We start from the raw sequence: 18,737 nt of genomic DNA, 5'->3' as shown, positions 1-18,737 counted from the left end.
GTCACTTTATGAATTCATGGCTTTTTTTTTATCCAGCAGAAAAACAACTGGATGAAAATAAAAGTCTTTCAGAACATATTTATCAAGTTTGGAGCATCTGCCTTTGATACCTCTGGAATGTTTTTCCCTCTTTTATATCCAGTCAGTTCTTTACGCTGCCGTCTCCCTCGTCTCAGCATCTTTTGAACACCACATTGATCACTTTTGATTAAAGCTGTTATTTTATCTCATAGTTTGAATTGGTCCATGAACGCACCACTTACCGTGTGGATGTGAAGTTTAGAGCGTCAGTCGACAGTTTAGCTGCTGAAGTTACTGCTGAGTGTCAACAATAGAGTCAATGATCAACTTTTGCTTCAGTTCAGAGACGAGTGTTTTCTTTGATTGTATTTCAGGTCGTCAGGTTTATGCTTCATGGAGACTGATGCACTTTATTGTCAGAATAAAAGAGAAAGAAGTGACAGAAGTATGAACGCTACACTTCATATTCATGTTGTCACGTGTGTGCATCATCAGAACATCAACCATCAGAAGATCCTGACATGTGCTCGGCTGTACTTGAGCTTCAACTCTTACAGTCGACTGAACAACAAGTGATGAAAGAGAAAGTTTCTTCAACAATTCTTCACATTCTTTCTTCCTTCAAAACAACACGTTTGTTTCAGGAGCAGATTTCTTCTTTCCTCACTGTCAGCACTTTTCATGATGATTGACAGCAGCTACACACGTTTGATGGAGGAACACACTCACACACTCAGCTCACGCACACACACTGAAGAACCAGAACCAGGAACCTCTTTGAGTCCAAATCCCAGGTACAAAGGTTCAGTGGAGATGAAGAAGGTGTTGAGGTGTATAAGACCATTAGAGGAAACACTGTAAAACACCAAATATCCAGATTCAGGAACGTTGATCTTCACTCTTACTCTGTGAGAGACTTTTCGACTCTTGATGACAGTTTCTATCTTATTGTGACAGAATTTATATCCTTCATCATCAGAGCAGCTCAGACTCCAGGAATAACGGTTCTGTCCAAACTCAGACTCGTCTTCTTTCCCTCCGTCTCTTCTGAGAGTCAGTGCGATAGAAGCTCCTCCTCTCCACTCCAGCTCCCAGGAACATGGTCCAGTCACAGCTTCTCTGCTCATCACCTGAAGACACCGGTGGAATCTGTCGGGATGGTCCAGATAATCCTGATCCTGCGTCACAAGTTCCACCGTCCTGTTGTCGTTGGACAGTAGGAGGCGCCGGTGTGCTGTGTCCGGGTCCAGTGAGAGTGGACGGAAGTCTGAGAGAAGAAGACACGAGAGGTGATGATGGTGGAAGAACTTTCTCTTCAAGACAATCATGGACTCAGTGTCCCAGCAAGCCAGGGAGGGCTGCTCTGTTTGTTGACATCTAGTGGAGATCATCATCAAAGTGAAGTCTTCTGAGACTGGGACCACCTCCAGAGAAGAACCAGCAGAACTGGAACATCCCATAATAATCTTGAGGAGATGACTGTCACATTTGATTGACACCAGTGTGTCCATATCAAGTCAGCAGCTAAACTAGCATGTAGCTAACATGATGTTTCTTCATGTTGTTGAAACATCTCTGCGTTCATCTCCACCATCATCCAGGTGAGATGCTGCACTGAGATCTTCTCACTCCACTGAGAACGTGATGATCTTCATTTGCACTCTCAAGTCAAAGAGTGAAAAGAGTGAATGAATGAGTGTGAGATGATGAGGAAAGTCAACATTGCTGCTTCTACATCTGCACGGAGGCTCCTCACCAGCTGCTGCTGGACACCATGTTGGTGACCAGTGTTCTGGGCAGTGACCTGGACTTGATGAAGCTCCATCAGCAGATTCAAGTGTAACATGAAGTCACCAACATCACAACTGCTCCACGAGAAGCTGACAGAGTTGAGGAGTTCTCATCCATCAATCAAATCAAACTTACACTTCTCATCTCCAGATGTTGATCTCTGTGGTCCACGATCCAGCCTGGAGGAAGAAACATTGAGAAGATCAGATTCATTTGACTTCAGATGTTTCATGACTTCATGCTGCTAAGTGGACGTTCTTTCATGACTGTGTTGACCACAACAAAGATGGATCTAGAAACACTCGCTCAGTCTCCACTGTCTCCTTGTTCTTCCACTGGTGTCCAGCAGGAGAACATGGAGAAGCTCTGAGAGTTTGATTCATGTGCTCAGTTCAGATGAAGAGTCTGATCAGCGTCACACACTCACATCTCTCTGCTTCTGATCACATGTTCAGTCTGAAGATCTTTGGAGCTCAGTCAGTGAGTTCTGCTGCTCCGTCCATACCTGAGAGTCTCCAGCCTCCAGTCTGGACTCTCCAGTCCAGCAGACAGCAGCTCCAGTCCTGGTCCTCCTGGATGATTGTATCTCAGGTCCAGCTCTCTCAGATGGGACGGGTTAGATGTCAGAGCTGAGGCCAGAGAAGAACAACCTCCTGCTGAGATCTGACACCTTGACAGACTGTAATGAAGGAGAAACAGTTTCATTAAATCATGAGACCAGAAGAACTAAAGACATGATGTTCTGACCTGAGAGTCTCCAGGTGACAGTGTGGACTCTTCAGTCCAGCAGACAGCAGCTCCACTCCTGGATCCTGCAGGTTGTTGTCACTCAGGTCCAGTTGAGTCAGACTAGAGGACGGAGAGCTGAGGACTGAGGACAGAAGTGAACAACTTCTCTCTGTCAGCCAACAGAAGCTCAGCCTGTGAAAGAGACGAGTGTCGTCAACAAGTGACTTTTTCTCTATTTTGACTTGAAAGACTTGATTTGAGGAAACACTGAACTCTTTACATTCATAAGATCATCACATGATTGTGTGAATATTTGAAGACTTTTCTATCAATCAGGATCAACTTGATCAAACACATGAAATAATGATGTTTTCATCAGTTCAACACTTTCCTGACTTTGTTTCATTATTTATAAAAGTGTCACATGATACACAGAGACTGTTGTGAGAGGATTGATGTTGTTTTTATACCAGAAACAAACACAAGAGAAGAAGAAAAACTAAAGTCACAATAGAAATAAATGAATAAAAGTGATTTATGACTCGAAACTTGACTCAAACTAGTGATTTATGACTCGAAACTTGACTCAAACTAGTGATTTATGACTCGAAACTTGACTCAAACTAGTGATTTATGACTCGAAACTTGACTCAAACTAGTGATTTATGACTCGAAACTTGACTCAAACTAGTGATTTATGACTCGAGACTTGACTCAAACTAGTGATTTATGACTCGAGACTTGACTCAAACTAGTGATTTATGACTCAAGACTTGACTCAAACTAGTGATTTATGACTCGAGACTTGACTCAAACTAGTGATTTATGACTCGAGACTTGAATCAAACTAGTGATTTATGACTCGAAACTTGACTCAAACTAGTGATTTATGACTCGAAACTTGACTCAAACTAGTGATTTATGACTCGAGACTTGACTCAAATTAGTGATTTATGACTCAAGACTTGACTCAAATTAGTGATTTATGACTCGAGACTTGACTCAAATTAGTGATTTATGACTCGAGACTTGACTCAAATTAGTGATTTATGACTCGAAACTTGACTCAAACTAGTGATTTATGACTCGAAACTTGACTCAAACTAGTGATTTATGACTCGAGACTTGACACAAATTAGTGATTTATGACTCAAGACTTGACTCAAATTAGTGATTTATGACTCGAGACTTGACTCAAATTAGTGATTTATGACTCGAGACTTGACTCAAATTAGTGATTTATGACTCGAGACTTGACTCAAATTAGTGATTTATGACTCAAGACTTGACTCAAATTAGTGATTTATGACTCGAGACTTGACTCAAATTAGTGATTTATGACTCGAGACTTGACTCAAATTAGTGATTTATGACTCGAGACTTGACTCAAATTAGTGATTTATGACTCGAGACTTGACTCAAACTTGTGATTTATGACTCGAGACATGACTCGGACTAGTGATTTATGACTCGAGACTTGACTCAAATTAGTGATTTATGACTCAAGACTTGACTCAAATTAGTGATTTATGACTCGAGACTTGACTCAAATTAGTGATTTATGACTCGAGACTTGACTCAAATTAGTGATTTATGACTCGAGACTTGACTCAGACTAGTGATTTATGACTCGAGACTTGACTCAAATTAGTGATTTATGACTCAAGACTTGACTCAAATTAGTGATTTATGACTCGAGACTTGACTCGGACTAGTGAATTATGACTCGAGACTTGACTCAAATTAGTGATTTATGACTCAAGACTTGACTCAAATTAGTGATTTATGACTCGAGACTTGACTCAAATTAGTGATTTATGACCTGAGACTTGACTCTGACTAGTGATTTATGACTCGAGACTTGACTCGGACTAGTGAATTATGACTCGAGACTTGACTCAAATTAGTGATTTATGACTCGAGACTTGACTCAAATTAGTGATTTATGACTCAAGACTTGACTCAGACTAGTGATTTATGACTCGAGACTTGACTCAAATTAGTGATTTATGACTCGAGACTTGACTCGGACTAGTGATTTATGACTCGAGACTTGACTCAAATTAGTGATTTATGACTCGAGACTTGACTCAGACTAGTGATTTATGACTCGAGACATGACTCAAACTAGTGATTTGTGACTCGAGACTTGACTCAAACTAGTGATTTATGACTCGAGACTTGACTCAAATTAGTGATTTATGACTCAAGACTTGACTCAAATTAGTGATTTATGACTCGAGACTTGACTCAAATTAGTGATTTATGACTCGAGACTTGACTCAAATTAGTGATTTATGACTCGAGACTTGACTCAAATTAGTGATTTATGACTCGAGACTTGACTCAAATTAGTGATTTATGACTCAAGACTTGACTCAAATTAGTGATTTATGACTCGAGACTTGACTCAAATTAGTGATTTATGACTCGAGACTTGACTCAAATTAGTGATTTATGACTCGAGACTTGACTCAAATTAGTGATTTATGACTCGAGACTTGACTCGGACTAGTGATTTATGACTCGAGACTTGACTCAAATTAGTGATTTGTGACTCGAGACTTGACTCAAATTAGTGATTTATGACTCGAGACTTGACTCGGACTAGTGATTTATGACTCGAGACTTGACTTGGACTAGTGATTTATGACTCGAGACTTGACTCGGACTAGTGATTTATGACTCGAGACTTGACTCAGACTAGTGTTTTATGACTCGAGACATGCCTCGGACTAGTGATTTATGACTCGAGACTTGACTCAGACTAGTGATTTATGACTCGAGACTTGACTCGGACTAGTGATTTATGACTCGAGACTTGACTCGGACTAGTGATTTATGACTCGAAACTTGACTCGGACTAGTGATTTATGACTCGAGACTTGACTCGGACTAGTGATTTATGACTCGAGACTTGACTCGGACTAGTGATTTATGACTCGAGACTTGACTCAAATTAGTGATTTATGACTCGAGACTTGACTCAAATTAGTGATTTATGACTCGAGACTTGACTCAAATTAGTGATTTATGACTCGAGACTTGACTCGGACTAGTGATTTATGACTCGAGACTTGACTCAAATTAGTGATTTATGACTCGAGACCTGACTCAAATTAGTGATTTATGACTCGAGACTTGACTCGGACTAGTGATTTATGACTCGAGACTTGACTCGGACTAGTGATTTATGACTCGAGACTTGACTCAAATTAGTGATTTATGACTCGAGACTTGACTCAAATTAGTTATTTATGACTCGAGACTTGACTCGGACTAGTGATTTATGAATCGAGACTTGACTCGGAATAGTGATTTATGACTCGAGACTTGACTCGGACTAGTGATTTATGACTCGAGACTTGACTCAGACTAGTGATTTATAACTCGAGACTTGACTCGGACTAGTGATTTATGACTCGAGACTTGACTCGGACTAGTGATTTATGACTCGAGACTTGACTCAGACTAGTGATTTATAACTCGAGACTTGACTCGGACTAGTGATTTATGACTCAAGACTTGACTCGGACAAGTGATTTATGACTCGAGACTTGACTCGGACTAGTGATTTATGACTCAAGACTTGACTCGGACAAGTGATTTATGACTCGAGACTTGACTCGGACTAGTGATTTATGACTCAAGACTTGACTCGGACAAGTGATTTATGACTCAAGACTTGACTCGGACAAGTGATTTATGACTCGAGACTTGACTCGGACTAGTGATTTATGACTCGAGACTTGACTCGGACTAATGATTTATGACTCGAGTCTTGACTCTGACTAGTGATGTATGACTCGAGACTTGACTCGGACTAGTGATTTATGACTCGAGACTTGACTCGGACTAGTGATTTATGACTCGAGACTTGACTCGGACTAATGATTTATGACTCGAGTCTTGACTCTGACTAGTGATTTATGACTCGAGACTTGACTCGGACTAGTGATTTATGACTCGAGACTTGACTCGGACTAGTGATTTATGACTCGAGACTTGACTCGGACTAGAGATTTATGACTCGAAACTTGAGTCGGACTAATGATTTATGACTCGAGACTTGACTCTGACTAGTGATTTATGACTCGAGACATGACTGGGACTAGTGATTTATGACTCGAGACTTGACTCGGACTAGTGATTTATGACTCGAGACTTGACTCGGACTAATGATTTATGACTCGAGTCTTGACTCTGACTAGTGATTTATGACTCGAGACTTGACTCTGACTAGTGATTTATGACTCGAGACTTGACTCGGACTAGAGATTTATAACTCGAAACTTGAGTCGGACTAATGATTTATGACTCGAGACTTGACTCGGACTAATGATTTATGACTCGAGTCTTGACTCTGACTAGTGATTTATGACTCGAGACTTGACTCTGACTAGTGATTTATGACTCGAGACTTGACTCGGACTAGAGATTTATAACTCGAAACTTGACTCTGACTAGTGATTTATGACTCGAGACTTGACTGGGACTAGTGATTTATGACTCGAGACTTGACTCGGACTAGTGATTTATGACTCGAGACTTGACTCGGACTAATGATTTATGACTCGAGTCTTGACTCTGACTAGTTATTTATGACTCGAGACTTAACTCAAACTAGTGATTTATGACTTGAGACTTGACTCAAACTAGTGATTTGTGACTCGAAACTTGACTCGGACTAGTGATTTATGACTCGAGACCTGACTCAAACTAGTGATTTATGACTCGAGGCTTGACTCGGACTTTTGATTTAAGACTCGAAACTTGACTCAAACTAGTGATTTATGACTCGAGACTTGACTCGGACTAGTGATTTATGACTCAAGACTTGACTCGGACTAGTGATTTATGACTCGAGACTTGACTCAAACTAGTGATTTAAGACTCGAGACTTGACTCGGACTAGAGATTTATGACTCAAGACTTGACTCGGACTAGAGATTTATGACTCAAGACTTGACTCGGACTAGTGATTTATGACTCGAGACTTGACTCGGACTAGTGATTTATGACCCGAGACTTGACTCGGACTAGTGATTTATGACTCGAGACTTGACTCTGACTAGTGATTTATGACTCGAGACTTGACACGGACTAGTGATTTATGACTCGAAACTTGACTCGGACTAGTGATTTAAGACTCGAGACTTGACTCGGAATAGTGATTTATGACTCGAGACTTGACTCGGACTAGTGATTTATGACTCGAAACTTGACTCGGACTAGTGATTTATGACTCGAAACTTGACACGGATTAGTGATTTATGACTCGAAACTTGACACGGACTAGTGATTTATGACTCGAAACTTGACACGGACTAGTGATTTATGACTCGAAACTTGACTCGGACTAGTGATTTATGACTCGAGACTTGACTCGGACTGGTGAATTATGACTCGAGACTTGACTCGGACTGGTGAATTATGACTCGAGACTTGACTCGGACTAGTGAATTATGACTCGAGACTTGACTCGGACTAGTGATTTATGACTCGAAATTTGACTCGTAATAGTGATTTTTGACTCGAAACTTGACTCGGACTAGTGATTTTTGACTCGAGACATGACTCAGACTAGTGATTTATGACTCAAAACTTGACTCGGACTAGTGATTTTTGACTCGAAACTTGACTCGGACTAATGATTTATGACTCGAGACTTGACTCGGACTAGTGATTTATGACTCGAAACTTGACTCGGACTAGTGATTTATGACTCGAGACTTGACTCGGACTAGTGATTTATGACTCGAAACTTGACTCGGAATAGTGATTTATGACTCGAAACTTGACTCGGACTAGTGATTTATGACTCGAGACTTGACTCGAACTAGTGATTTATGACTCGAGACTTGACTCGGACTAGTGATTTATGACTCGAGACTTGACTCGGACTAGTGATTTATGACTCGAAACTTGACTCGGACTAGTGATTTATGACTCGAGACTTGACTCGGACTAGTGATTTATGACTCGAAACTTGACTCGGAATAGTGATTTATGACTCGAAACTTGACTCGGACTAGTGATTTATGACTCGAAACTTGACTCGGAATAGTGATTTATGACTCGAAACTTGACTCGGACTAGTGATTTATGACTCGAGACTTGACTCGGACTAGAGATTTATGACTCGAAACTTGAGTCGGACTAGTGATTTATGACTCGAGACTTGACTCGAACTAGTGATTTATGACTCGAGACTTGACTCGGACTAGAGATTTATGACTCGAGACTTGACTCGAACTAGTGATTTATGACTCGAGACTTGACTCGGACTAGTGATTTATGACTCGAGACTTGACCCGGACTAGTGATTTATGACTCGAGACTTGACTCGGACTAGTGATTTATGACTCGAGACTTGACTCGGACTAGTGATTTATGACTCGAGACTTGACTCGGACTAGTGATTTATGACTCGAGACTTGACTCGGACTAGTGATTTATGACTTGAAACTTAACTCGGACTAATGATTTATGACTCGAGTTTTGACTCGTACTAGTGATGTGTGACTTGAACTCAGGATTATTTACTAAAGACTCAACTTGACAAAACTCTCTGGAGTCTCACCTCTGACTTTCACATTTCAGCTCTGAAGCTGTAGAAATGATGTTCTGACCTGAGAGTCTCCAGGTGACAGTGTGGACTCTTCAGTCCAGCAGACAGCAGCTCCACTCCTGGATCCTGCAGGTCTTTGTTGTGACTCAGGTCCAGTTGAGTCAGACTAGAGGACGGAGAGCTGAGGACTGAGGACAGAAGTGAACAACTTCTCTCTGTCAGTCCACAGTTGATCAGCCTGTGAAAGAGACGAGTGTCGTCAACAAGTGACTTTTTCTCTATTTTGACTTGAAAGACTTGATTTGAGGAAACACTGAACTCTTTACATTCATAAGATCATCACATGATTGTGTGAATATTTGAAGACTTTTCTATCAATCAGGATCAACTTGATCAAACACATGAAATAATGATGTTTTCATCAGTTCAACACTTTCCTGACTTTGTTTCATTATTTATAAAAGTGTCACATGATACACAGAGACTGTTGTGAGAGGATTGATGTTGTTTTTATACCAGAAACAAACACAAGAGAAGAAGAAAAACTAAAGTCACAATAGAAATAAATGAATAAAAGTGATTTATGACTCGAAACTTGACTCAAACTAGTGATTTATGACTCGAAACTTGACTCGGACTAGTGATGTGTGTCTCGACACTTGACTCGGACTAGTGATTTATGACTCGAGACTTGACTTGGACTAGTGATGTGTGTCTCGACACTTGACTCGGACTAGTGATTTATGACTCGAGACTTGACTCAAACTAGTGATTTATGACTCGACACTTTACTCAAACTAGTGATTTATGACTCAAAACTTGACTCAAACTAGTGATTTATGACTCGAAACTTGACTCAAACTAGTGATTTATGACTCGAGACTTGACTCAAACTAGTGATTTATGACTCGACACTTGACTCAAACTAGTGATTTATGACTCGAAACTTGACTCAAACTAGTGATTTATGACTCGAAACTTGACTCAAACTAGTGATTTATGACTCGAAACTTGACTCAAACTAGTGATTTATGACTCGAAACTTGACTCAAACTAGTGATTTATGACTCGAGACTTGACTCAAACTAGTGATTTATGACTCGAAACTTGACTCAAACTAGTGATTTATGACTCGAAACTTGACTCAAACTAGTGATTTATGACTCAAGACTTGACTCAAACTAGTGATTTATGACTCGAGACTTGACTCAAACTAGTGATTTATGACTCGAGACTTGACTCAAACTAGTGATTTAAGACTCGAAACTTGACTCGTACTAGTGATTTATGACTCGAGACTTGACTCGGACTAGTGATTTATGACTCGAGACTTGACTCGTACTAGTGATTTATGACTCGAGACTTGACTCGGACTAGTGATTTATGACTCGAGACTTGACTCTGACTAGTGAATTATGACTCGAGACTTGACTCAGACTAGTGATTTATGACTCGAGACTTGACTCGTACTAGTGATTTATGACTCGAGACTTGACTCGGACTTGTGATTTATGACTCGAGACTTGACTCGTACTAGTGATTTATGACTCGAGACTTGACTCGGACTAGTGATTTATGACTCGAGACTTGACTCTGACTAGTGAATTTTGACTCGAGACTTGACTCAGACTTGTGATTGATGACTCGAGACTTGACTCGTACTAGTGATTTATGACTCGAGACTTGACTCGGACTAGTGATTTGAGACCCGAGACTTGACTCGGACTAGTGATTTATGACTCGAAACTTGACTCGGACTAGTGATTTATGACTCGAAACTTGACTCGGACTAGTGATTTATGACTCGAGACATGACTCGGACTAGTGATTTATGAATCGAAAATTGACTCGGAATAGTGATTTATGACTCGAGACTTGACTCGGACTAGTGATTTATGACTCGAAACTTGACTCGGACTAGTGATTTATGACTCGAGACTTGACTCGGACTAGTGATGTGTGACTCGAAACTTTACTCGGACTAGTGATTTATGACTCGAGACTTGACTCGGACTAGTGATTTATGACTCGAGACTTGACTCGGACTAGTGATTTATGACTCGAGACTTGACTCGGACTAGTGATTTATGACTCGAAACTTTACTCGGACTAGTGATTTATGACTCGAGACTTGACTCGGACTAGTGATTTATGACTCGAAACTTGACTCGGACTAGTGATTTATGACTCGAAACTTGACTCTGACTAGTGATTTATGACTCGAGACTTGACTCGGACTAGTGATGTGTGACTCGACACTTGACTCGGACTAGTGATGTGTGACTCGACACTTGACTCGGACTAGTGATGTGTGACTCGACACTTGACTCGGACTAGTGATGTGTGACTCGACACTTGACTCGGACTAGTGATGTGTGACTCGACACTTGACTCGGACTAGTGATGTGTGACTCGACACTTGACTCGGACTAGTGATGTGTGACGAACAAAACAACAAGAGAAAGGAAGAGAGAAATCAAGAATGGTGACAAAGATGAGTAGAAATGAAGAGATAAGAGCAGGATGTGTGATGACACTGTTCAATATTGTGATGATGATATGACTTGTGATGAAGAAGAACATGTTTCAGTTTTCATACAGTTCCTGATGTGTTTATCACACATGCTCACATCACCATGAACATTACCCTGCATTGAAATCTAGAAACAGAACAAGTTAGAACATCACAAGTGTCACTCAAATGTCTTTGAATGTATTTGAGATCAGTAAATATGTGTCAACATACTGAACAGCACGACCCCAGCAGAAGTCAAAATAAACAAAGTTCAAGTGTCAGAACCTGCTGAAGACTGATGTCACTTAGAATCAGCTGCTTCATTGAAGAACAAACTGAAGACAAAACTTTGACTCTCTGGAGTCTCACCTCTGACTTTCACATTTCAGCTCTGAAGCTGTAGAAATGATGTTCTGACCTGAGAGTCTCCAGGTGACAGTGTGGACTCTTCAGTCCAGCAGACAGCAGCTCCACTCCTGGATCCTTCAGGTCGTTGAGACTCAGGTCCAGTTGAGTCAGACTAGAGGACGGAGAGCTGAGGACTGAGGACAGAAGTGAACAACTTCTCTCTGTCAGTCGACAGTCGATCAGCCTGTGAAAGAGACGAGTGTCGTCAACAAGTGACTTTTTCTCTATTTTGACTTGAAAGACTTGATTTGAGGAAACACTGAACTCTTTACATTCATAAGATCATCACATGATTGTGTGAATATTTGAAGACTTTTCTATCAATCAGGATCAACTTGATCAAACACATGAAATAATGATGTTTTCATCAGTTCAACACTTTCCTGACTTTGTTTCATTATTTATAAAAGTGTCACATGATACACAGAGACTGTTGTGAGAGGATTGATGTTGTTTTTATACCAGAAACAAACACAAGAGAAGAAGAAAAACTAAAGTCACAATAGAAATAAATGAATAAAAGTGATTTATGACTCGAAACTTGACTCAAACTAGTGATTTATGACTCGAGACTTGACTCAAACTAGTGATTTATGACTCGAGACTTGACTCAAACTAGTGATTTATGACTCGAAACTTGACTCAGACTAGTGATTTATGACTCGAAACTTGACTCAGACTAGTGATTTATGACTCGAAACTTGACTCGTACTAGTGATTTATGACTCGAAACTTGACTCGTACTAGTGATTTATGACTCGAAACTTGACTCGTACTAGTGATGTTTGACTTGAAACTTGACTCGTACTAGTGATTTATGACTCGAAACTTGACTCTGACTAGTGAATTATGACTCGAGACTTGACTCTGACTAGTGAATTATGACTCGAGACTTGACTCAAACTAGTGATTTATGACTCGAGACTTGACTCGGACTAGTGAATTATGACTCGAGACTTGACTCAAACTAGTGATTTATGACTCGACACTTGACTCAAACTAGTGATTTATGACTCGAAACTTGACTCAAACTAGTGATTTATGACTCGAAACTTGACTCAAACTAGTGATTTATGACTCGACACTTGACTCAAACTAGTGATTTATGACTCGAAACTTGACTCAAACTAGTGATTTATGACTCGAAACTTGACTCAAACTAGTGATTTATGACTCGACACTTGACTCAAACTAGTGATTTATGACTCGAAACTTGACTCAAACTAGTGATTTATGACTCGAAACTTGACTCAAACTAGTGATTTATGACTCGAAACTTGACTCAAACTAGTGATTTATGACTCGAAACTTGACTCAAACTAGTGATTTATGACTCGAAACTTGACTCAAACTAGTGATTTATGACTCGAGACTTGACTCAAACTAGTGATTTATGACTCGAAACTTGACTCAAACTAGTGATTTATGACTCGAAACTTGACTCAAACTAGTGATTTATGACTCGAAACTTGACTCAAACTAGTGATTTATGACTCGAAACTTGACTCAAACTAGTGATTTATGACTCGACACTTGACTCAAACTAGTGATTTATGACTCGAAACTTGACTCAAACTAGTGATTTATGACTCGAAACTTGACTCAAACTAGTGATTTATGACTCAAGACTTGACTCAAACTAGTGATTTATGACTCGAGACTTGACTCAAACTAGTGATTTATGACTCGAGACTTGACTCAAACTAGTGATTTAAGACTCGAAACTTGACTCAAACTAGTGATTTATGACTCAAGACTTGACTCAAACTAGTGATTTAAGACTCGAAACTTGACTCAAACTAGTGATTTAAGACTCGAAACTTGACTCAAACTAGTGATTTAAGACTCGAAACTTGACTCAAACTAGTGATTTAAGACTCGAAACTTGACTCAAACTAGTGCTTTAAGACTCGAAACTTGACTCAAACTAGTGATTTATGACACGAGACTTGACTCAAACTAGTGATTTATGACTCGAGACTTGATTCAAACTAGTGATTTATGACTCGAGACTTGACTCAAACTAGTGATTTATGACTCGAGACTTGACTCAAACTAGTGATTTAAGACTCGAAACTTGACTCAAACTAGTGATTTATGACTCGAGACTTGATTCAAACTAGTGATTTATGACTCGAGACTTGACTCAAACTAGTGATTTATGACTCGAGACTTGACTCAGACTAGTGATTTAAGACTCGAAACTTGACTCAAACTAGTGATTTATGACTCGAAACTTGACTCGGACTAGTGATTTATGACTCGGAACTTGACTCGGACTAGTGATTTATGACTCGATTCTTGACTCAGATTAGTGATTTATGACTCAAAACTTGACTCGGACTAGTGATTTATGACTCGAAACTTGACACGGACTAGTGATTTATGACTCGAAACTTGACTCGGACTAGTGATTTATGACTCAAGACTTGACTCAAACTAGTGATTTAAGACTCGAAACTTGACTCAAACTACTGATTTAAGACTCATAACTTGACTCAAACTAGTGATTTAAGACTCGAAACTTGACTCAAACTAGTGCTTTAAGACTCGAAACTTGACTCAAACTAGTGATTTATGACTCGAGACTTGACTCAAACTAGTGATTTATGACTCGAGACTTGACTCAAACTAGTGATTTAAGACTCGAAACTTGACTCAAACTAGTGATTTATGACTCGAGACTTGATTCAAACTAGTGATTTATGACTCGAGACTTGACTCAAACTAGTGATTTATGACTCGAAACTTGACTCAAACTAGTGATTTATGACTCGAAACTTGACTCAAACTAGTGATTTATGACTCAAGACTTGACTCAAACTAGTGATTTATGACTCGAGACTTGACTCAAACTAGTGATTTATGACTCGAGACTTGACTCAAACTAGTGATTTAAGACTCGAAACTTGACTCAAACTAGTGATTTAAGACTCGAAACTTGACTCAAACTAGTGATTTAAGACTCGAAACTTGACTCAAACTAGTGATTTAAGACTCGAAACTTGACTCAAACTAGTGCTTAAAGACTTGAAACTTGACTCAAACTAGTGATTTATGACTCGAGACTTGACTCAAACTAGTGATTTATGACTCGAGACTTGACTCAAACTAGTGATTTAAGACTCGAAACTTGACTCAAACTAGTGATTTATGACTCGAGACTTGATTCAAACTAGTGATTTATGACTCGAGACTTGACTCAAACTAGTGATTTATGACTCGAGACTTGACTCAAACTAGTGATTTAAGACTCGAAACTTGACTCAAACTAGTGATTTATGACTCGAAACTTGACTCGGACTAGTGATTTATGACTCGGAACTTGACTCGGACTAGTGATTTATGACTCGATACTTGACTCAGATTAGTGATTTATGATTCAAAACTTGACTCGGACTAGTGATTTATGACTCAAGACTTGACTCAAACTAGTGATTTAAGACTCGAAACGTGACTCAAACTAGTGATTTAAGACTCATAACTTGACTCAAACTAGTGATTTAAGACTCGAAACTTGACTCAAACTAGTGATTTAAGACTCGAAACTTGACTCAAACTAGTGCTTTAAGACTCGAAACTTGACTCAAACTAGTGATTTATGACTCGAGACTTGACTCAAACTAGTGATTTATGACTCGAGACTTGACTCAAACTAGTGATTTAAGACTCGAAACTTGACTCAAACTAGTGATTTATGACTCGAGACTTGATTCAAACTAGTGATTTATGACTCGAGACTTGACTCAAACTAGTGATTTATGACTCGAAACTTGACTCAAACTAGTGATTTATGACTCGAAACTTGACTCAAACTAGTGATTTATGACTCGAGACTTGACTCAAACTAGTGATTTATGACTCGAGACTTGACTCAAACTAGTGATTTATGACTCGAGACTTGACTCAAACTAGTGATTTAAGACTCGAAACTTGACTCAAACTAGTGATTTATGACTCAAGACTTGACTCAAACTAGTGATTTAAGACTCGAAACTTGACTCAAACTAGTGATTTAAGACTCGAAACTTGACTCAAACTAGTGATTTAAGACTCGAAACTTGACTCAAACTAGTGATTTAAGACTCGAAACTTGACTCAAACTAGTGCTTTAAGACTCGAAACTTGACTCAAACTAGTGATTTATGACTCGAGACTTGACTCAAACTAGTGATTTATGACTCGAGACTTGACTCAAACTAGTGATTTAAGACTCGAAACTTGACTCAAACTAGTGATTTATGACTCGAGACTTGATTCAAACTAGTGATTTATGACTCGAGACTTGACTCAAACTAGTGATTTATGACTCGAGACTTGACTCAAACTAGTGATTTAAGACTCGAAACTTGACTCAAACTAGTGATTTATGACTCGAAACTTGACTCGGACTAGTGATTTATGACTCGGAACTTGACTCGGACTAGTGATTTATGACTCGATACTTGACTCAGATTAGTGATTTATGACTCAAAACTTGACTCGGACTAGTGATTTATGACTCGATACTTGACTCAGATTAGTGATTTATGACTCGAAACTTGACACGGACTAGTGATTTATGACTCGAAACTTGACTCGGACTAGTGATTTATGACTCGAAACTTGACTCGGACTAGTGATTTATGACTCGAAACTTGACTCGGACTAGTGATTTATGACTCGAAACTTGACTCGGAATAGTGATTTATGACTCGAAACTTGACTCAAACTAGTGATTTATGACTCGACACTTGACTCAAACTAGTGATTTATGACTCGAAACTTGACTCAAACTAGTGATTTATGACTCGAAACTTGACTCAAACTAGTGATTTATGACTCGAAACTTGACTCAAACTAGTGATTTATGACTCGAAACTTGACTCAAACTAGTGATTTATGACTCGAAACTTGACTCAAACTAGTGATTTATGACTCGAGACTTGACTCAAACTAGTGATTTATGACTCGAAACTTGACTCAAACTAGTGATTTATGACTCGAAACTTGACTCAAACTAGTGATTTATGACTCGAAACTTGACTCAAACTAGTGATTTATGACTCGACACTTGACTCAAACTAGTGATTTATGACTCGAAACTTGACTCAAACTAGTGATTTATGACTCGAAACTTGACTCAAACTAGTGATTTATGACTCAAGACTTGACTCAAACTAGTGATTTATGACTCGAGACTTGACTCAAACTAGTGATTTATGACTCGAGACTTGACTCAAACTAGTGATTTAAGACTCGAAACTTGACTCAAACTAGTGATTTATGACTCAAGACTTGACTCAAACTAGTGATTTAAGACTCGAAACTTGACTCAAACTAGTGATTTAAGACTCGAAACTTGACTCAAACTAGTGATTTAAGACTCGAAACTTGACTCAAACTAGTGATTTAAGACTCGAAACTTGACTCAAACTAGTGCTTTAAGACTCGAAACTTGACTCAAACTAGTGATTTAAGACTCGAAACTTGACTCAAACTAGTGATTTAAGACTCGAAACTTGACTCAAACTAGTGATTTAAGACTCGAAACTTGACTCAAACTAGTGCTTTAAGACTCGAAACTTGACTCAAACTAGTGATTTATGACTCGAGACTTGACTCAAACTAGTGATTTATGACTCGAGACTTGACTCAAACTAGTGATTTAAGACTCGAAACTTGACTCAAACTAGTGATTTATGACTCGAGACTTGATTCAAACTAGTGATTTATGACTCGAGACTTGACTCAAACTAGTGATTTATGACTCGAGACTTGACTCAAACTAGTGATTTAAGACTCGAAACTTGACTCAAACTAGTGATTTATGACTCGAAACTTGACTCGGACTAGTGATTTATGACTCGGAACTTGACTCGGACTAGTGATTTATGACTCGATACTTGACTCAGATTAGTGATTTATGACTCAAAACTTGACTCGGACTAGTGATTTATGACTCGGAACTTGACTCAGATTAGTGATTTATGACTCAAAACTTGACTCGGACTAGTGATTTATGACTCGGAACTTGACTCGGACTAGTGATTTATGACTCGATACTTGACTCAGATTAGTGATTTAAGACTCGAAACTTGACACGGAATAGTGATTTATGACTCGAAACTTGACTCTGAATAGTGATTTATGACTCGAAACTTGACTCGGACTAGTGATTTATGACTCGAAACTTGACACGGACTAGTGATTTATGACTCGAAACTTGACTCGGACTAGTGATTTATGACTCGAAACTTGACTCGGACTAGTGATTTATGACTCGAAACTTGACTCGGACTAGTGATTTATGACTCGAAACTTGACTCGGAATAGTGATTTATGACTCGAAACTTGACACGGACTAGTGATTTATGACTCGAAACTTGACTCGGACTAGTGATTTATGACTCGAAACTTGACTCGGACTAGTGATTTATGACTCGAAACTTGACTCGGACTAGTGATTTATGACTCGAGACTTGACTCGGAATAGTGATTTATGACTCGAGACTTGACTCGGAATAGTGATTTATGACTCGAGACTTGACTCGGACTAGTGATTTATGACTCGAAACTTAACTCGGAATAGTGATTTATGACTCGAAACTTGACTCTGACTAGTGATTTATGACTCGAAACTTGACACGGACTAGTGATTTATGACTCGAAACTTGACTCGGACTAGTGATTTATGACTCGAGACTTGACTCGGACTAGTGA

The 18,737-nt window shown here is 39.2% G+C and overlaps 1 protein-coding gene across 1 annotated transcript in view; it reads right to left on the bottom strand.

The window, feature by feature from the left end:
- Positions 1-486: 486 nt before the first annotated feature.
- Positions 487-18,737, bottom strand: part of LOC148083117 (NACHT, LRR and PYD domains-containing protein 3-like) — a 35,487-nt gene continuing 17,236 nt past the window's right edge. The window contains exons 10-15 of the mRNA XM_087786253.1: positions 12,046-12,219; positions 9,174-9,350; positions 2,560-2,733; positions 2,318-2,491; positions 1,948-1,991; positions 487-1,288 (exon numbers count right to left, since the gene is read on the bottom strand). Of these exons, the coding sequence (XP_087642379.1) occupies positions 747-1,288; positions 1,948-1,991; positions 2,318-2,491; positions 2,560-2,733; positions 9,174-9,350; positions 12,046-12,219 (1,285 nt within the window). The 3' untranslated portion in view covers positions 487-746. The remainder of the gene's footprint in view (positions 1,289-1,947; positions 1,992-2,317; positions 2,492-2,559; positions 2,734-9,173; positions 9,351-12,045; positions 12,220-18,737) is intronic.

The sequence above is a fragment of the Callionymus lyra genome, chromosome 3, assembly GCF_982586985.1.
Source record: "Callionymus lyra chromosome 3, fCalLyr1.hap1.1, whole genome shotgun sequence".
Taxonomy (NCBI): Eukaryota; Metazoa; Chordata; class Actinopteri; order Syngnathiformes; family Callionymidae; genus Callionymus; species Callionymus lyra.
Note: the sequence above shows the minus strand (reverse complement) of the source record. Positions and strands in the feature narration are given on the sequence as shown.